General features: G+C 35.3%; 1 protein-coding gene across 1 annotated transcript in view; it reads right to left on the reverse strand.

The window, feature by feature from the left end:
* Nucleotides 1-18,210, reverse strand: part of ADAMTS20 (ADAM metallopeptidase with thrombospondin type 1 motif 20) — a gene marked incomplete at its 5' end in the record, with an annotated part of 201,711 nt that overhangs the window by 132,491 nt on the left and 51,010 nt on the right. The window contains 3 exons of the mRNA XM_080811885.1: nucleotides 6,785-6,825; nucleotides 8,185-8,309; nucleotides 8,823-8,906. Of these exons, the coding sequence (XP_080668011.1) occupies nucleotides 6,785-6,825; nucleotides 8,185-8,309; nucleotides 8,823-8,906 (250 nt within the window). The remainder of the gene's footprint in view (nucleotides 1-6,784; nucleotides 6,826-8,184; nucleotides 8,310-8,822; nucleotides 8,907-18,210) is intronic.

Here is an 18,210-nt window from a genome sequence, read left to right on the forward strand (position 1 = left end):
AATAAATAAAATCTTTAAAAAACTAAAAAAAAAAAAAAAATGGGCAAAGGACCTGAATAGACATTTTTCCGAAGACAACATACATATGTCCAGACACATGAAAAGATGCTCAGCATCACTAATCATTAGGGAAATGGAAATCAAAACCACAATGAGATATTACCTCACACTAGTCAGAAATGGTTAATATCAAAAAGACAAGAAACAAGTATTGACAAAGATGTAGAGAAAAGGGAACACTCATATACTGTCAGTGAGAATGTAAATTGGTGCAGCCACTATGGAAGACAGTATGGAAGGGTTCCCTCAAAAAACTAAAAATAGAAATATCATGTGATCCAGCAATTCCACTTTGGGGTATTTACCTGAAAACAAAAACACTAATTTGAAAAGATACATGCATTCCTATGTTCACAATAACCAAGATGTGGAAACAATCTGATTGCTAAAACCATTGATAGACAAATGGATAAAGATATGGTATGTAAGTATACAATGGAACATTACTTGATCATGAAGAATGAAATCTTGCCATTTGTGACAACACAGATGAATCTAGAGTATATTTATGTTAACTAAGTCAGAGAAATAGAAATACCATTTAATTTTACCTATATGTGGAACCTATAAAACAAATCAACAAACCAATCTGGTAAATACAGAGAACAACCTGGTAGTTGCCCACGATGGTTGGGGGTAGGGGATGGGTGAAATAGGTGAAAGGCATTAAAAGGTACAAGCTTCCATTTATAAAATAAGTCACAGAAATGTGAAGTACAGCATATGGAATAAACTCAATAAAACTGTAATAACTATGGTGATGTATAGCAACTATATAGTGAGCATTTCATAACATAAATGTTGAATCTCTGTAGTGTACAACTAAAACTAATATTGTATGACAATTATAACTCAATTTAAAAAAGGAAGCATTTTTTTAGACCTCAAAAAACTAGTATTAAGTTTCTGCCAAGAACCTATGGCAGCTATTTTTTTTCTTGTCATAAGCATTGTATTTGATATTCTTTTAAAATTCTGCTTAGACATACAAAAAAGAAAAATAACGGGCTTTCACTATGAAAAGAACATGTGGTGAAAGAAATAGTTTACCAAAATTCTACACAAGGATTAAGATGTAGAATAGCATATTTACCTTTATTTTTTGCATACTAATTTTTTAATTTTTAATTTTTTAAATTTCTTTTCAGTGTACCAGAATTCATTGTTTATGCACCGTACCCAGTGCTCCATGCAATACATGCCCTCCATAATACCCACCACCAGGCCCACCCAACTTCCCACCCCCCACCCCTTCAAAATCCTCAGATTGTTTTCCAGAGTCTATAGTCTCTCATGGTTCACCTCCCCCTCCAATTTCCCTCAACTCCCTTCTCCTCTCCATCTCCCCATGTCCTCCATGTTATTTCTTATGCTCCACAAATAAGTGAAACCTTATGATAATTCGCTCTCTCTGCTTGACTTATTTCACTCAGCATAATCTCTTCCAGTCCTGTCCGTGTGATATAAAAGTTGAGTATTCATCCTTTCTGATGGAGGCATAATACTCCATAGTGTATATGGACCACATCTTCCTTATCCATTCGTCCGTTGAAGGGCATCTTGGTTCTTTCCACAGTTTGGCGACCGTGGCCATTGCTGCTATAAACATTGGGGTACAGATGGCCCTTCTTTTCACTAAATCTGTATCTTTGGGGTAAATACCCAGCAGTGCAATTGCAGGGTCATAGGGAAGCTCTATTTTTAATTTCTTAAGGAATCTCCACACTGTTCTCCAAAGTGGCTGCACCAACTTGCATTCCCACCAACACTGTAAGAGGGTTCCCCTTTCTCCACATCCTCTCCAACACATGTTGTTTCTTGTCTTGCTAATTTTGGCCATTCTAACTGGTGTTAGGTGGTATCTCAATGTGGTTTTGATTTGAATCTCCCTGAGGGCTAGTGATGATGAACATTTTTTCATGTGTTTGATAGCCATTTGTATGTCTTCATTGGAGAACTGTTTGTTCATGTCTTCTGCCCATTTTTTGACATGATTATCTGTTTTGTGTGTGTTGAGTTTGAGAAGTTCTTTATAGATCCTGGATATAAGCCTTTTGTCTGTACTGCCATTTGCAAATATCTTCTCCCATTCCATGGGTTGCTTCTTTGTTTTGTTGACTGATTCCTTTGCTGTGCAGAAGCTTTTGATCTTGATGAAGTCCCAAAAATTCACTTTTGCTTTTGTTTCCTTTTGCCTTTGGAGACATACCTTGAAAGAAGTTGCTGTGGCTGATATCGAAGAGGTTACTCTCTGTGTTCTCCTCTAGGATTCTGATGGATTCCTGTCTCACGTTGAGGTCTTTTATCCATTTTGAGTTTATCTTTGTGTATGGTGTAAGAGAATGGTCGAGTTTCATTATTCTACATACAGCTGTCCAATTTTCCGAGCAGCATTTTTTTGAAGAGACTGTCTTTTTTCCACTGTATATTTTTTCCTGCTTTGTCGAAGATTGTTTGACCATAGAGTTGACCATAGGGTCCATATCTGGGCTCTTTACTCTGTTCCACTGGTCTATGTGTCTGTTTTTATGCCAGTACCATGTTGTCTTGCTGATCACAGCTTTGTAGTAAAGCTTGAAGTCAGGTAACGTGATGCCCCCAGTTTTGTTTTTCTTTTTCAACATTTCCCTAACAATTCGGGGTCTCTTCTGATTCCATACAAATTTTAGGATTATTTGCTCCAGCTCTTTGAAAAATACCGGTGGAATTTTGATCGGAATGGCATTAAAAGTATGGATTGCTCTAGGTAGTATAGACATTTTAACAATGTTTATTCTTCCGATCCAAGAGCATGGAACGGTCTTCCATCTTTTTGTGTCTTCTTCAATTTCTTTCATGAATGTTTTGTAATTCCTCAAGTACAGATCCTTTACCTCTTTGGTTAGGTTTATTCCCAGGTATCTTTTGGTTCTTGGTGCTATAGTAAATGGAATCGATTCTCTAATTTCACTTTCTGTGTTTTCATTGTTAATGTATAAGAAAGCCACTGATTTCTGTACAGTGACTTTGTATCCTGCCACATTACTGAATTGCTGTATGAGTTCTAGTAGTTTGGGGGTGGAGTCTCTGGGGTTGTCCATATAAAGTGTCATGGCAGATATTCTTAATGGTGTAACTTTGTAAGTATTCCCTTTAAAATCTAAGGGAAAAGACTACTATCATCTCTTCACCATTTTACAGAGGTTTTTGACTTGTAAGAAAAAAAGGATTGAAAGGAAGGATAACTGCCATAATTCAAATGATAATAATTGTCCACATTGAAAAAATAGATAAATTATGAGGTTTTGAGTGATCAATCAGGTGTCTGGAATTAAAATCAATAAATGAAACAGTCTATTGCATTTCTATCAATATTCTATGCCATTTACAATAAAAAAATAACAAAATTTGTGTATGACTGGCCTAAAAGAAAACATGTGTTACTGAAAGACATTGAAAAAGACCTACATAAATGGACAGAGAATTGTTTTATAAGGAGTTGAAATGCTGATCTAAAAGAACAAAGGTCTAAGAATAGTCAAAATACTCTTGAGAAAAATAAGAAGTTATACACTCTACCAATTAGTAGGATTTATTATAGCGCTATAAATATTAAAATACAATGGACTCTTGAACATGGGAATTAGGGACACCAACCCTGTGCAGTAGAAAATCTGCATATAATTTTTGCCTCCCAAAACTTTAACTACTAATGGCCTACTGCTTACCAGAATGACAAGAGTTACTAACACATTTTACGTATATATTATATGTAGTATTCGTACAATAAAGCTAGAGAAAATGTTAAGAAAAATCATAAATAATTTATAATACTGTACTGAAGGGGAAAAATCTATGTATTAATCTATGTATAATCTATGTATAATTTGACTTATGCAGCTGTGTGTTGTTCAAAGTCAACGGGTAGTGTAGACTTAATACATGGGCTAACTAGGAAAGTAATTGTCTAATGGAATGGAGGAATGATTTGCAGACTCTCATACAAATACAAATTTTTTATGACACTGCAGATTCTAAGTCAAGGAGGTGAATTTTCAATGTGTGGTCCGAGGAAACTGGTTATCAAAATAGAAAAGGAACAAAACTAGATACTTATCTAGTTTTATCCCAAATCATTTAGAAATTTAAAGGTGAAAGGACAAGTTTTTAAATGTTTATAAGGAAACAGGATATGTTTAGACTTTGAGTTACAGAAGGGTTTCTTAAAATATGAAATTGCTAGCCTATAATTATAAATTCAGTTCTTTTATACAATTTCACATAGAATGAAACTAAGCAACAAATTATTGAAAGGTATTTGCAATACATAGAAACTAAAATGGGTTTAGTATCATGAAGTTATAAATAATATCTAAAAAGCAGTAATTTGTTGGCATATGGCTTTTCATATCTTCTTACTGTATTTCTGTAGTGGTGTTATTTCTCCTCTCCCATTTGTGATTTATTTGTGTCCTTTTTGTAAGTCTTGCTACGAGTTTATCAATTTTACTAATTTTTTCAAAGAAACAGCTCCTGGTTTCACTGATCTGTTCTATTGTTTTTTTTTAGTTTCTGTATCATTTATTTCTGTTCTAAGTATTTACTTTCTTCTATTAACTCCATGCTTCATTGCTTTTCTAGCTCCTTTAGGTGTAAGGTTAGATTTATTTAAGATTTTTCTAATCAGAACTACAATGAGATATCACCTCACACCTGTCAGAATGGCTAAAGTTAAACAACACAGGAAACAACAGGTATTGGCAAAGACACAAAAAAGGGGAACACGTTTGCACTGTTGGTGGGAATGCAAGCTGGTTCAGCTACTCTAAAGAACAGTATGGAAGTTCCTCAAAAAGTTAAAAATAGACCTATCCTAGGATCCAACAATTGCCCTACTAAGTATTTACCCAAAGGATACGAAAATACAAATTCAAAGGGATACATGTACCCCGATGTTTATAGGAGCATTATCTACAGTAGCCAAATTATGGAAAGAGCCCAAATGTCCTTCGAATAACGAGTGGATAAAAAAGTTGTAGTGTGTGTGCGTGTGTGTGCGTGTGTGTGCAGGTAATGGAATAAAAAGAATGAAATCTTGCCATTTGTAATGACATGGATGGAGCTAGAGGGTATGGTGCTAGACAAAATAAATCAGTCAGAGCAAGACAAACACCATATTATCTCACTCACATGTGGAATTTAAGAAACAAAACAAATAATCATGGGGCAGGGAGAAGGAAAACCAAGAAACAGATTTTTAACTACAGATAGCAAACTGATGGTTAGCAGAGAGGAGGTGGGGGGCGGGCTGGGCTGGGTTAAACAGCTGATAGGGATTAAGAAGGGCACTTGCTGTGATGAGCACTGGGTGATGTATGAAATTATTGTATCACTAAATTCTACACCTACAACTAATATTACACTGTATGTTAACTGTAATTTAAATGAAAACTTGGACAAAAAAAATAAAAAATTAAAAAAAATTAAAAGCAATAAGAAAATGACAAATACCATAGTGGAAAAATAGGTCCTATTTCTTTCATTCCTCAGAGTAAAGGAAATATAAACGGCCAGCAGATATGAAAAGATGTTCAAACTCATTAACAATCACAGAACTGAAAATTACTACCGTGATGAAATACATTACATTTAGATTGGCAAAAATGATAAATCTGAAGGTACCTTGTGTTGAGAAGGACAAAATCAAAAGGAATATTTATATTTATACATTATTGATAAAGATGTAAACTACTTTAAGATATACCAAAGTTGAGCATCAGCAAATTTAATGACAGAACAATTTCAACTGCAGGAATGTACCCTAGATTTTTTTTTTTTTGACAGACGGAGATCACAAGTAGGCAGAGAAGCAGGCAGAGAGAGAGGAGGAAGCAGGCTCCCCATTGAGCAGAGAGCCCAATGCGGGGCTTGATCCCAGGACCCTGGGATCATGACCTGAGCCGAAGGCAGAGGCTTTAACCCACTAAGTCACCGAGGCGCCCCTGTACCCTAGATTTTAAAGAGAAGTTCATTATGAAAACCTAGAATTGGCCTAAATATCCACTAATAGCATATAGATATGTAAATCGAAGATGAATATCTTTATATAGGAGTGAAAATCCAAGAACTATAACTACAATGCTCAAAAAGAAGCAACATCAGTTTCTTTTATGAACACAGATATATAGAACTATTTTTCAATATGGATGAAAGGAACTGGAACATATAAAATTCATGTCATTGGCTACCTCTTGGCGACATGCAAAGGGAGAGAATAAGGACTTAGCAAAGGTCATATGACTATATTAAGTTTTGGCTCTTAACTGTGGTAGTGGATTTATGGCTATTCATTTTATCATTTTGCCTTAAATCTGCATATAGTTTATGTGTATCTAGTAATTGGCACAATATCAGTTATTATTCTTTAAAATGTATTGAAGCAAAAGCTAATAATGACAATCATTAGTCAAGACAATCAAAATAATTACAATGTAAAAGGAAAATAAACATTTTAAACAATTCAGTAAATTATATATTAAAGATTTCTTTGAGAGAGAAAGAACACACAAGCTGGGGGGAGGGGCAGAGAAAGTTGTAAGCAGACTCCATCTGTGCTGAGCTTGGAGCTGGCTGGAAGGCTCTATCTCACGACTCTGAGATCACAACCTGAGCCAAAACCAAGAGTCAGATGTTTAAGCAACTGTGCCACCTCTATAAGTTATATTTAATTTGCAAAGTAACTTACCCAATGTGTCACATTTCTCTCTAGCTCCACAAATGTCTTCCCTTAAAACAAAAAATTTTGAAGCATTTTCAGAAAATATTTTTTTACAAGTCAAAACAAAGATAAAGAAGCTTGATCTGTGATGTGATTATTACCACAAACTCACTTCTGAATCCAGACCTTATTAAGCTCTCAATAATTTTAAACCTAGGATAACACACCACTTGTATATACCAATAAGCAATAGGTGTTATGTAAAGGTGACTGCTGAAAAGAGTTGAAGCTTTCTAAACCCTTAGAAAGTTTGCTGTTGAACGTGATTAAAGCTTCAACTCTTTCTTACCTCTTTTTCACCTCTGCCTTTACTTATGCTGTATGTGTAATATAGCTTATGCTTTTCTAGATGTTTCAACATCATTATAAGCTTCAGCTATAATTCTCCATCACAGATAATGTTCTCATATACTACCAAATTACTTATTTCTTTTTTTCTTCTGCATTACTTAGTCCCTAAGCATTCAATTTGACAGTTCTCTTGTCTGTCTTTACGGTATCCCTCTTCCAGCCTCCTTTGTCTACCTCCCATCTTTAATTCATTATCTTCAATCTTTGTTGCTTGGCCTCTACTTACAACCCAGGGAAGAACCATGGACTGATGATATAATACGGTGTATAAAATTATGTCAATTCTGCTTCAGTTCTGAAACTTTACAGCTATTTTACATGGACTAAGTGTTTCACTTCAGAGTTCTAGAAAGCAGAGAATTCAGAGTCTGACCCCTAAGTGGAAGAATTATTTCCTTTTGTCAACCAACCAATCCTAAGATCTAAATATCCTGGTTGCCATCAGTGTTGCTGAAGCGAAGGGATGAATTAACAATATATAGTGGCGCTTGTAAAATGGACAATCATTTTATAATAGCAGGAGTTGTTTTCCTTAAGCAGGTTGAGAAAGACCCTTGTAAATGCAGTCTAGTAATTAAGACATGGATTGAACATCAAGACACAAATTTTTTTTTTAAAGTACAAGAAGTCAAAAGTGGACAACCAATTACATTCAAAGCTCCTCTTTCCAAGTGATTGAAATATCAAGTGGGGAATGAACATAACTTATATTCAGTTCCATAATTATGTTCCTTTGCACTTATTTTTCATAATTCTGTCACTAAATAAGGAAATTATTTTGTTTGGGTCAATCCATTACTCAGCAACCTAACATTGCTAATTTCCTAAGGAATCAACTAGCATTCTGGTCTGCAAGAAAAATGTTTTCATACAATAGTATATTTTCCAATACAAGTTCTCATAGAACACCACAGTGTATTATCAATAAAGAATTAAGTGAACAAGAAGTATCAGTGATCATGCAGGAGAGAAAGGGTAAACAACTGCAGTGGGAAGGGTTATTTCTAAAATTGTACCTAGTGATAAGAACAGCAGTGTCATGGTGAGAAGGGTGAGCATCATCAAGAACATTCTGAGTTTGTTGCCATGAACAGAAGTTACGCAATGTGGTAGCTGCATTGTAACTGATGACTGGTCCTTCCTATACAAAAAAAAAAAAAAAAGAGCAATTCGATATTATATTAAAACATCTACAGCCTTTTTTTCTCTCCAAGCTGGGCAGCATCCTTGCAATTTATCAAACAGCATTTTCAGAAGCAAGTGAAGTGGCATTTCTCCCTCATATTTATTCAAAAACATTTTAGCAATACTTAAAACATGATCGAAAGGAGGTCTAGTAAGACGTTTTCAATGTAACCACCCAATACTGAAGATCAAAAAACTTCTAAAAAAACTGTATTTTAATTTCTTCAATGACAGAATTACAAAAGGGAATAACCTCATTGTTTTTAAACCTTAGGTTTTTAAGTTGTTTTTATTATTGCCTTTCTTTTTACTTCCATCACAATATAAAAAGTTAATCTCACTCCTTTTCAAATCAAGTTTTTAAATGTAAATTTCAGAAGTATCCCATTTTTAATAACAATTTTGTATCTATATATGTTACTAGGAGCTTACTACAATTAAAATTACTAACTTCAGGCCTAGTTCTTACCTGTTCATTATGAATTACAACTAATTTTACAATTACTATGTTGATGAGATTTCCAATACTTGAGTCCTTGTAGATTGCTGCAACCTGCATGGAAAAAAATGTAGGATTATCTGCATTGTAGAATGTTAAGCAACATCGGAGTTCATTTCTAGTTCTTAATAGAATTGCACTTAATTATTAATATTATGTTGTGTTATAAGAGAATATGTTCTATCTTAGTGTTAAAGTCTTATTACATATGTTCTAGGATTTTCTAAGACAGTCCTTTAGATGTTGTAAATGTAAATGTTGATATAGTAACTGCTAATTATATCACTTTTTTAAACTGTTAATTATATACACTTTAATTAAAAAGTATAGGATTAGGTGCCTAAGTGAGCTATTTCTTCTCAAATATAAACTGAAACCAGTCCTAGAACATCTTTCTGATTTAGCTGTGCATCAGAATCTCTTATGGACCTTTCCACAAACCCAGACACCCAAGCCACATCTCTCTTTTTTTTTTTTTTTTAAAGATTTTTATTCATCTATTTGACAGACCGAGATCACAAGTAGAGAGGCAGGCAGAGAGAGAGAGAGAGGAGGAAGCAGGCTCCCTGCTGAGCAGAGAGCCCGATGCGGGGGTCGATCCCAGAACCCTGGGATCATGACCTGAGCCGAAGGCAGAGGCTTTAACCCACTGAGCCACCCAGGTGCCCCCAAGCCACATCTCTTATAAATTAAATCAGAATCTCTGGGGTTGAGACCTCGGCATCAATTATCTTTTAAATTTCCCCAGTATTTTTTAATGATTCCAATGTGAACCTGACTTTGAGAACCAGTATCTTTAAACCTACTGAGATCAGTCTATGGATCAGCAGCGTACGTATTCCCTAGAGCTGACTGAAATGCAGAGTTGCAACTACATCAAAAACTAATAATGTATTATATGTTGGCTAATTGAACATAACAAAAAATAAAAATTTAAAATTTAAAAATCTAAAAAAAAAAAAAAAAAGACCTGCAGAATTACAGACCCCACCCTGTACTAGTGAATCAATCAATCTGCATTTTAACAAAGTCCTCATGTAACCTAAACACTAATGGCTTGGAAAATATTTTAGATGATTCAGCAGGAATTTCACTACATTCTGTGTCACAATCCATAATTTACATAACCATTATTCTCCATAAAATATATATATAAGTTTTACTTATTTTTCTGGTAGTTTTACCTACTATTTTCCACAATGGCTGCATATTTCCAATACTGAGTGTGCTTATAATTTTAATGGTTAGTACTACTGGAATCCATGGAAACAGATTCATCCAAAATCACATAAGGAACCCTAAAAGAGGTCACAGGTCATAACCTGGTCTTTAATTATTCAAGACTGAAAAATGCAATTCTATGAGCCCCTCTACATAGGTTCAGTTTGTGATTCCTGGTTAAGGTGCTAATTCACTACATTCATCTCTCCTACTTGTGGCCATCCTAAAGGTTTCCAATGCAGTAGTGGTTTCTTCCACATTCAATGCCTCTGTCTTGCACTCCTTCAGAGACATAATCCCCTCAGGACCTGGGCCACCTGTGCAATGAAAATAGTTTCCAAAGATGGACAGTAGTCTCTTTGACAATGGCCTTAATAACATCTTTCTTGATAGGTATCCTCAGGCAAGGGGAAAAAAGCAAAGCTAAACTACAAGGACGACACCAAAATAAAAAGCTTTTGCACAACCAAGGATACCAACATCAAAATTAAAAGGCAACCTACAGGGTGCCTGGGTGGCTCAGTGGGTTAAGCCTCTGCCTTCGGCTCAGGTCATGATCCCAGAGTCCTGGGATGGAGTCCCACAATGTGCTCTCTGCTCAGCAGGGAGCCTGCTTCCTCCTCTCTCTCTCTTTCTCTGCCTACTTGTGATCTCTCTCTGTCAAATAAATAAATAAAATCTTAAAAAAAAATAAAAATAAGAGGCAACCTACAAAATAAGACATTTGCAAACGATATATCCAATGGGGATTAGTATCAAAAATACATAAAGAACTTAAAATAAATGAAGTTTTAAAAAATATATATCTCTTAAAAACAATCCAATTAAAATAGAGCAGAGGACCTGAATAGACCTCTTTCCAAAGATGACATACACTTTGCCAACAGACATATGAAAAGTTGCTCAACATCACTGGCCAGTGAAATGCAAACCAAAACCACAAGATAATACTTTACACCTATCAGGAATGGTTAGTATCAAAAAACAAAAAACAAAAAACAAGAAATAAGTGTTGGTGAGGATGTGGAGAAAAAGGAACCCCTGTGCACCATGGATAGGAATGTAAAGAGGTTGCAACCACTATGGAAAACAGTAGGAAGGCTCCTCAAACAATAAAAATAGGAATATCATATGATCTAGTAATTCCACTCCTGGGTATTTACCCAAAGAAAGCCCTAATTCAAAAAGTTATATGCACCCTTATATTTATTACAACAGCATTATTTACACTAGCCAAGGTACGGAAGCAATCTAAGTGTCCACTGGTATATGAATACTTAAGACAGTGTATTTGTAACAAAATATCACTCAGCCATAAGAATGAGATCTTGCCATTTGTGACAACATGGAGGAAACCTAGAGAGACAATGCTAAGTGAAATAAGTCAGACCGAAAAAAAAGAGACAAATATGATTTCACTATACATGGAATATAAAAAGCAAAACAAAGCATTAACAGACTCAAATACAAAGAACAAACTGGTAGTTGCTGGAGGAGAGGGGATGGGCAAAATGGGTGAAAGAGAGTAGAAGGTACACGTTTCCAGTTACAGAAGAAGTCTAGGGATGAAAGGTACTGCATAGGGAATACAGTCTATGGCGTTGTAATAGCATTGGATGGTGACAAAAGGTAGCTAAACTGGTAGAGAGCATAGCATAACACAGAGTTGTCGAACCACTCAAATCACTGCTATATACTTTGTCAACTATACCTCAATTTAAAGTTCCTGAAACCTGGACTACCATCTTCTGGACCACTACCCAAACCAAGATAAGCCATTGCTTGAGGAGATCCTACTTGTCTCATCTTTTGGATAAATATTCAGCATCTACGCCCTGCTTTGTTGACTAGCTACTCAGAGAAGACACGGACCCTGACCTTCTGGAGCTTAAAATCTGCGGAAGTACTAGCAGTGGAGCCTTCATTCCATCAGCCAAAGCGGTTTCAATATAATGAGTGACATACACGGCTGCTGTTTCTGTTTCTTTTGCTACATGGAGTACAACCAGAACCAGAGCCAAAAGCATCTCCAGAAATGCTGACACTGTGGGGTCAGCATGGATTTCAATACACATTCTAGCACCTTTTCTGTGGTTTTAGCTGCACAGCCACAAATATTTACCAACAGTGTTGCCTTTAGCTCTGGCAATAGCATTTTTTGGCAAAAGTATTGGTCTTGGGAGAGGGGTTGAGAGTCAGTTAAGACAGGGACAATCAAATGGTTGGCAATTTCAAGCATTCAAGTCTGTTAACACTGCAGTATTGCTCACTTGAAAATGAGAGCTGTGGAAAGTTGTTGAGCTGATATTTTCCATGTTACTTAAAAAAAAATACTTCTCTCCCATTGAAAACAAAATATACACATACTCGTAACTACAGAGTTATCCTCTGATGCAGTGAGTTTAAAAGTGGATGCTTTTCTAAGTAAAATTACAAAGTAAATAATACATCTCAAAGGTATGCACAAAGGCTCTTTTCCCCCTTAAAAACGAAGGTTGTAAAGACTTTTATGTCACAGGAAACCATGCATTCCCAGTTACTCCACATAGAAAAAAAGCTTAAGTATTATGAAGTATCTACACAGCTACTTTCTCTACTCATTGCCCCAAAGATGTTGACTAAAAATGACAATCCAGATATTATAGCATCAGCTACAAAATATATAGTCTTAAAAATATTGAGTTTCAGAAGGAAACAGATACTGCACCTGAAAAGTAACAGATCTATAAGGAATATGTAGTAAATATATCTATAATGGAATATTACTCAGCCAAACAAAAGAATGAAATTTTGCCATTTATAATAACATGGATGAAGCTACAGAGTATTATGCTAAGTGAAATATAACAATCAGATATAAATACCATATGTTTTCCTCAAATGTGAAATTTAAGGAACAAAGTGGGGGCACCAAGAAACAGACTTTTAACCATAGAGAATAAACTGATGCTACATCCAGAGGGGAGGTAGGTGGGGGGATTAATGAGCACACTTGCTATAATGAGCACTGGGTGTTATACGGAAGTGGTGAATCACTATATTGTACACCTGAAACTAATATTACATTGTACATTAACTGGAATTTAAATAAAAACTTAAAAAAAAACCAAACCTCATTCTTCTAGAAGTAGAAGATACAGAGGGCTCAACTTAATTCTTCACACACACTTCTCCCTCCAAAACCCTCAGATTAATATTTTGCTTTTATACTAAAATGGCATCCTGAAGTAATTAAGGTTATCCTATTTAATCGTATGAATTTCTTCTTGTATGTGCTGACCATCATCTATGTGCTCATATTCAATATATACTTTCCTTTTACTATATTTGGACATTTATTAAGAAGCAATGATGTAACTATTCAATTAAATGGAATTATGAAACAGGCAGGTGAATGACTATGGGGCCCGTTTCATTACTCAGAGGCATTTCTAATTGGCATGTACAACGTGTTTCTCTCATCCCCAAACTACCACCCCGTATTAGATTGCCACAATGGTAGGGTACCATGTTTGCTATTTCTTCATGAATACATTCATAAGTTTATTGGCTTTAGCTCTAACCATTGAATCTCAGGGAATTTCAGCATTCCACCCTAAACCCTTCTAATTAACTCTTGGTACAAAAATTTCTTTTAGAACCCTGATGTGTTTCCTGACATTGCTCTGCTATAGTCACTTGACCGTGGCCTCAAAGAACTCTTAGGTTGTCAGGAGACCTTGGTTTTAGTTCTAGCTCTATTGCTAGTTACAAGGAAGCTTCTCAACTCGGGAATTTGGTCTATCTACTTTTTGTCTCAATACCTGCAACCATGTTGAGGCACAGAACACCCTTGGTCACAAGGCCCTAGCTCATTTAATTAGTATTTACCACATGCTATTTGGGGAGGAGTGTGGAGAGCATTTGTTTTAAGGAAAAAAATCATTCCACAGTTTGAGAAATGTTTTGTAAAAAAGTTAAGTAGGTATCTTCAGCATCTTGAGAAGTATTATTTCACACACATGCTTGAACATTTTTTCCCCTTCTTGCTATGGAGCATATCACAGTTCTAGGACTCCATTCCACAGACTACATCTTAGAAAACGTTAGACCAGATATCTAAGGTGACCTCTTGTTCTACAGAGCCATGCAATACTGATATATGTAACTATAATCACCACACGTTAGAGGGCTGCATTTTAGAATTTTTATTGATCTAGTTAAAATGTATTGAATCTTTTATTCTTTAAGCATTTGTTCCCCTAGAATATCAGGTTTATGTTTCTTTTACAGATAGGTCTCACAAAACAGTAATTCACAGACATTTATCAAAAAAGGTAGAGAAGAGGGGCGCCTGGGTGGCTCAGTGGGTTAAAGCCTCTGTCTTCAGCTCAGGTCATGATCCCAGGGTCCTGGGATCAAGTCCCGAATGGGGCTCTCTGCTCAACAGGGAGCCTGCTTCCCCCCACCCCTGTCCCTCTCTGCCTGCCTCTCCGCCTACTTGTATCTCTGTCTGTCAAATAAATAAATAAATCTTTTTTTAAAATTAGGTAGAGAAGAAATGGTATAAATTCTATTGTTTAAATGTTTCAAGCAAATTCTAGGCAAAATACACTTCATGCAAATCATGAAGTTACTGTCACCATTAACTGACCAACTATTTGGAAGTAATCTGTATATAGAGCTTCAGCAAATGTATATATGATACGCTTACAGGCTATCTTCATTTTTATCATTTTAGCCATTTTTGAGATAACAGACATACTACTTTTAGATATTCAACAATGATTTGATAAATGTATGTATTGTGAAATGATCACCACAATAAGTTAACATTTACCATACACAGTTATAATTTTTTTTCTTGTGATGAGAGCTTATCAGACCTACTCTAAACAACTTTCATACATAAAACAATCACCATGTCAACCATTCACCATGCTGTGTGTTACACCCCTAGGACTTGTAACTGAAGTTTGTAGCTTTTGACCACCTTCACCTTCAAAATTACTGATATAAAACTGATTTTAACAAAGTGAAGAGATTTTGTTTATAAGGATCTCTACTCTTGACACACCTTTTTGCTCAAAGTTAGAAAATTACATTCCACTACATTCAAAGTATATATGCGCAGAGAATTAAACTGAAACATAATAGGTCAACTATACTTCAATTAAAAAAATTAAAATTAAATAATTAGAACAGAGTTGAAGGAAAAGCAAACATTAATGGTCATACCTGAAATATAAAAAGTACATTATTAAGTTTTAATTTTAGTGTGGTTGAAAATTGTCTACCCTGAATTACATCAGTGAAAGCAAGTATATTAAGTCAGTATAATGCAAGTGAGGGTTTTTGTTGATAAATGCCTCTAACAGCAACTATATTTTAATAAACAGGGCTAATTCCTGAGGATCATATGGTGCTCCTTAAATTTACATGATTAAATCTCTAAGAAGGTGAATATCACAAAGTCAAGCCTTTGTGAACCCAATGGAGTATAGAAGCCTCTGATCTAGTAAATATCTTCAAGGTTTATTAAATAAGTCACTGAATATCAAAGTAAGTCTGTTGAAGAAAGTAACTCCTCTAGTTGACAAATACATTGGTAGTTTAACTATATGTAAATGCCATTTTAGTCAAATACTGTCACCCAAATTCTCTAGAGATAAATACTTTTGTATAGAATATACCTCAATATCTCTGATCATCTAACATAAACTCATTTCATTAGATACGCTATACACAATTCTTTCCAATTTTCATTCTGAAATCATTTTGAATAAGATCATTATGCTATTTGTATAGCAACTCTAGTGAATTAAATCACACAACATTTCTGTATCACTGTATACATTTTGTTAAATTGTTGAGTAAAGAAACAGTTTAAGACACTACAAATGTGTACTTTGCACAGGATGGTTAAAAGTAGGTAATTCTCTAAGTGGTGTATATAATCCACTTGGCTCAGTGGGGATGCATTCAGCTATTCTCCCTATTTTACCTGGAGCCAACACACAAAAACTTTGTTGTGACCTTGAACTTTTCTCTAAGTGGTTCACAATTATACTTCAAGTCTAAATCACATTTTCCTGTCTTTTTCCTAAATTACTATCACCAAGAACATTACCAATATCCTGTGTGTGTTTGAATAAATGCAGTTAAGTCTTTCTTAAAAAACAGGACAGAATGTGCAAGATCTCAATGGCTCCTTCCTCAACCGGAAACACCTGCAGATACTTACATGGAGACAGCATTCCTCTTACCTCTTCAGAGCAATTTTGGAAATGGAACTCATGAATGGAGATAAAACAAGTTGAACTACATTTGACCATCTCTACAAGGTGTGCCTAACTGTCCCGGTTTGCCTAGGACTACAGGGATTCCAGGGACAGGAGTCTTAACACTAAAACTAGGAAAGTCCCAGGCGATACAAGGAGAGTCTGTCACTCTCGGTCACAATTTCCTTTCGCATGGTTTATATCTGCACATATAGTTGTGATCATGGTTTTTCCTGAGAACATTCTTTAACTTTTTATTTACATTCCAGTAGTTATCATACAGTGTAATATTAGTTACACATACAGTGTGATCATAGTAATATTAGTTTCAGGTATACATTATAGTGATTCAACACTTCCATACAATACCCAGTGCTCATCACAAGTGCCCTCCTTAACACCCATCACCGGCTTCATCCATCCTTCCACCCACCTCCCCTCTAGTAATCAGCAGTTTGTTCTCTACAGTCAGGAATGTTCCTTGGTTTGGCTCTTTATCTGTATCCTTATTTTTGTTTCTTAAATTCCACACATTCTTTTAATGAAAAAGAATGGAGAAAGCATTAAACTCGGTAATTTATAAATCATCTGAAATTTGACCTCTGAAGAGGAAAGAAAGCATATACAAAACCCAAACCACCTCAAAAGAGAGTAAATTTTTCCTCCCATCCATCTACATTTGGAATGCCTCCCTTTTTCCTAACCCTGCTGCGGTCTGTCTCCTTATGAATGAAAGCTCAACACAACCAGTTGACTAGATCTATTAACATCTAATCTTCAATTGAAATTGGTTCTCCTAGTGGAACTAAGAACCTAGAAAGTGCACACATTGGGCTACTGTTTCAAGCAACCTGAGAAGCTGATTTACTTCCTATGAAGTCAAAGGGTCTGTTTTGCCCTTGATGAATTGTGGCTTTAAAACTCCCATGGGCAACTTCAGTAATCTCCAGGTTATGTCACAGTATCTTCCAAACAGTAATTATATTGATTTTTCTGTGAAATACAGGTAACAAAACTCTTCTGAGAATGCTGTTGTCACCAAAACTGCGTGTAGCTATTTCCAAAATTTTTCCGATGAACATTCTTATTTTCCTTTCCTCCTTCTAGTCCATATTTGCACAGCACAGGTATCAAAGTTGCCCATCATTAACCAGTCTTCATAATCTGTTGCATTTACAAAATCTAATATTTTCCCCTCAGTATCTCTATCCTCCTCCCCACAATTTTCTTAATGAATATCTCCTTTAACCATTTAAAATTACAAAGTTTGCCCTATACTGCTCCATATAATTGATTCAATTTCCTACATTATTCACGAACATCCTCTGTGTCAGTGCTGTCATTAGACTCTCCTCATAACGAGCATGCCACACCCACATGTAGATAATTATACATCTAGAAAATTACACATCTAATTACTTCAGATTCAGAGGTAAAAGCATGTTATCAGGATAAATTTCTATGTATAGCTCTGTTTTCATTTTAAAAATTTCAAGTCAACAAGTGTCCATTTTGTACAATTTCAGAAATCATTTTGAATCATCTGTTTTTTTGGTCTACTTTACAATGTCATGCATTCTGAAAAAAGTATTAATCACTTATTCATTCTATCTTTCATTAACTATAAATGCCCACTTTGTACCAAATACTGTACTTAGGCAACATAAGCTATTTATTCTTAGCACATATAATCATAAGAATTTAAGGTGAAATATTTTATATATAAGGAAAACAATAGGGTCTCAGTGTCTTCAAGTCAAAATGTACTTAAGTGGGCATTTCTAGCTAAGAAAACTTTACAATGGCCAATAGATGTATGCTGGCCAAGCTGTTCAATCAAGTGGGCCTGAATTCCCTACATGTGAATGTGTGTGTTC

The sequence above is a fragment of the Martes martes genome (assembly GCF_963455335.1).
Source record: "Martes martes genome assembly, chromosome: 8".
NCBI lineage: Eukaryota > Metazoa > Chordata > Mammalia > Carnivora > Mustelidae > Martes > Martes martes.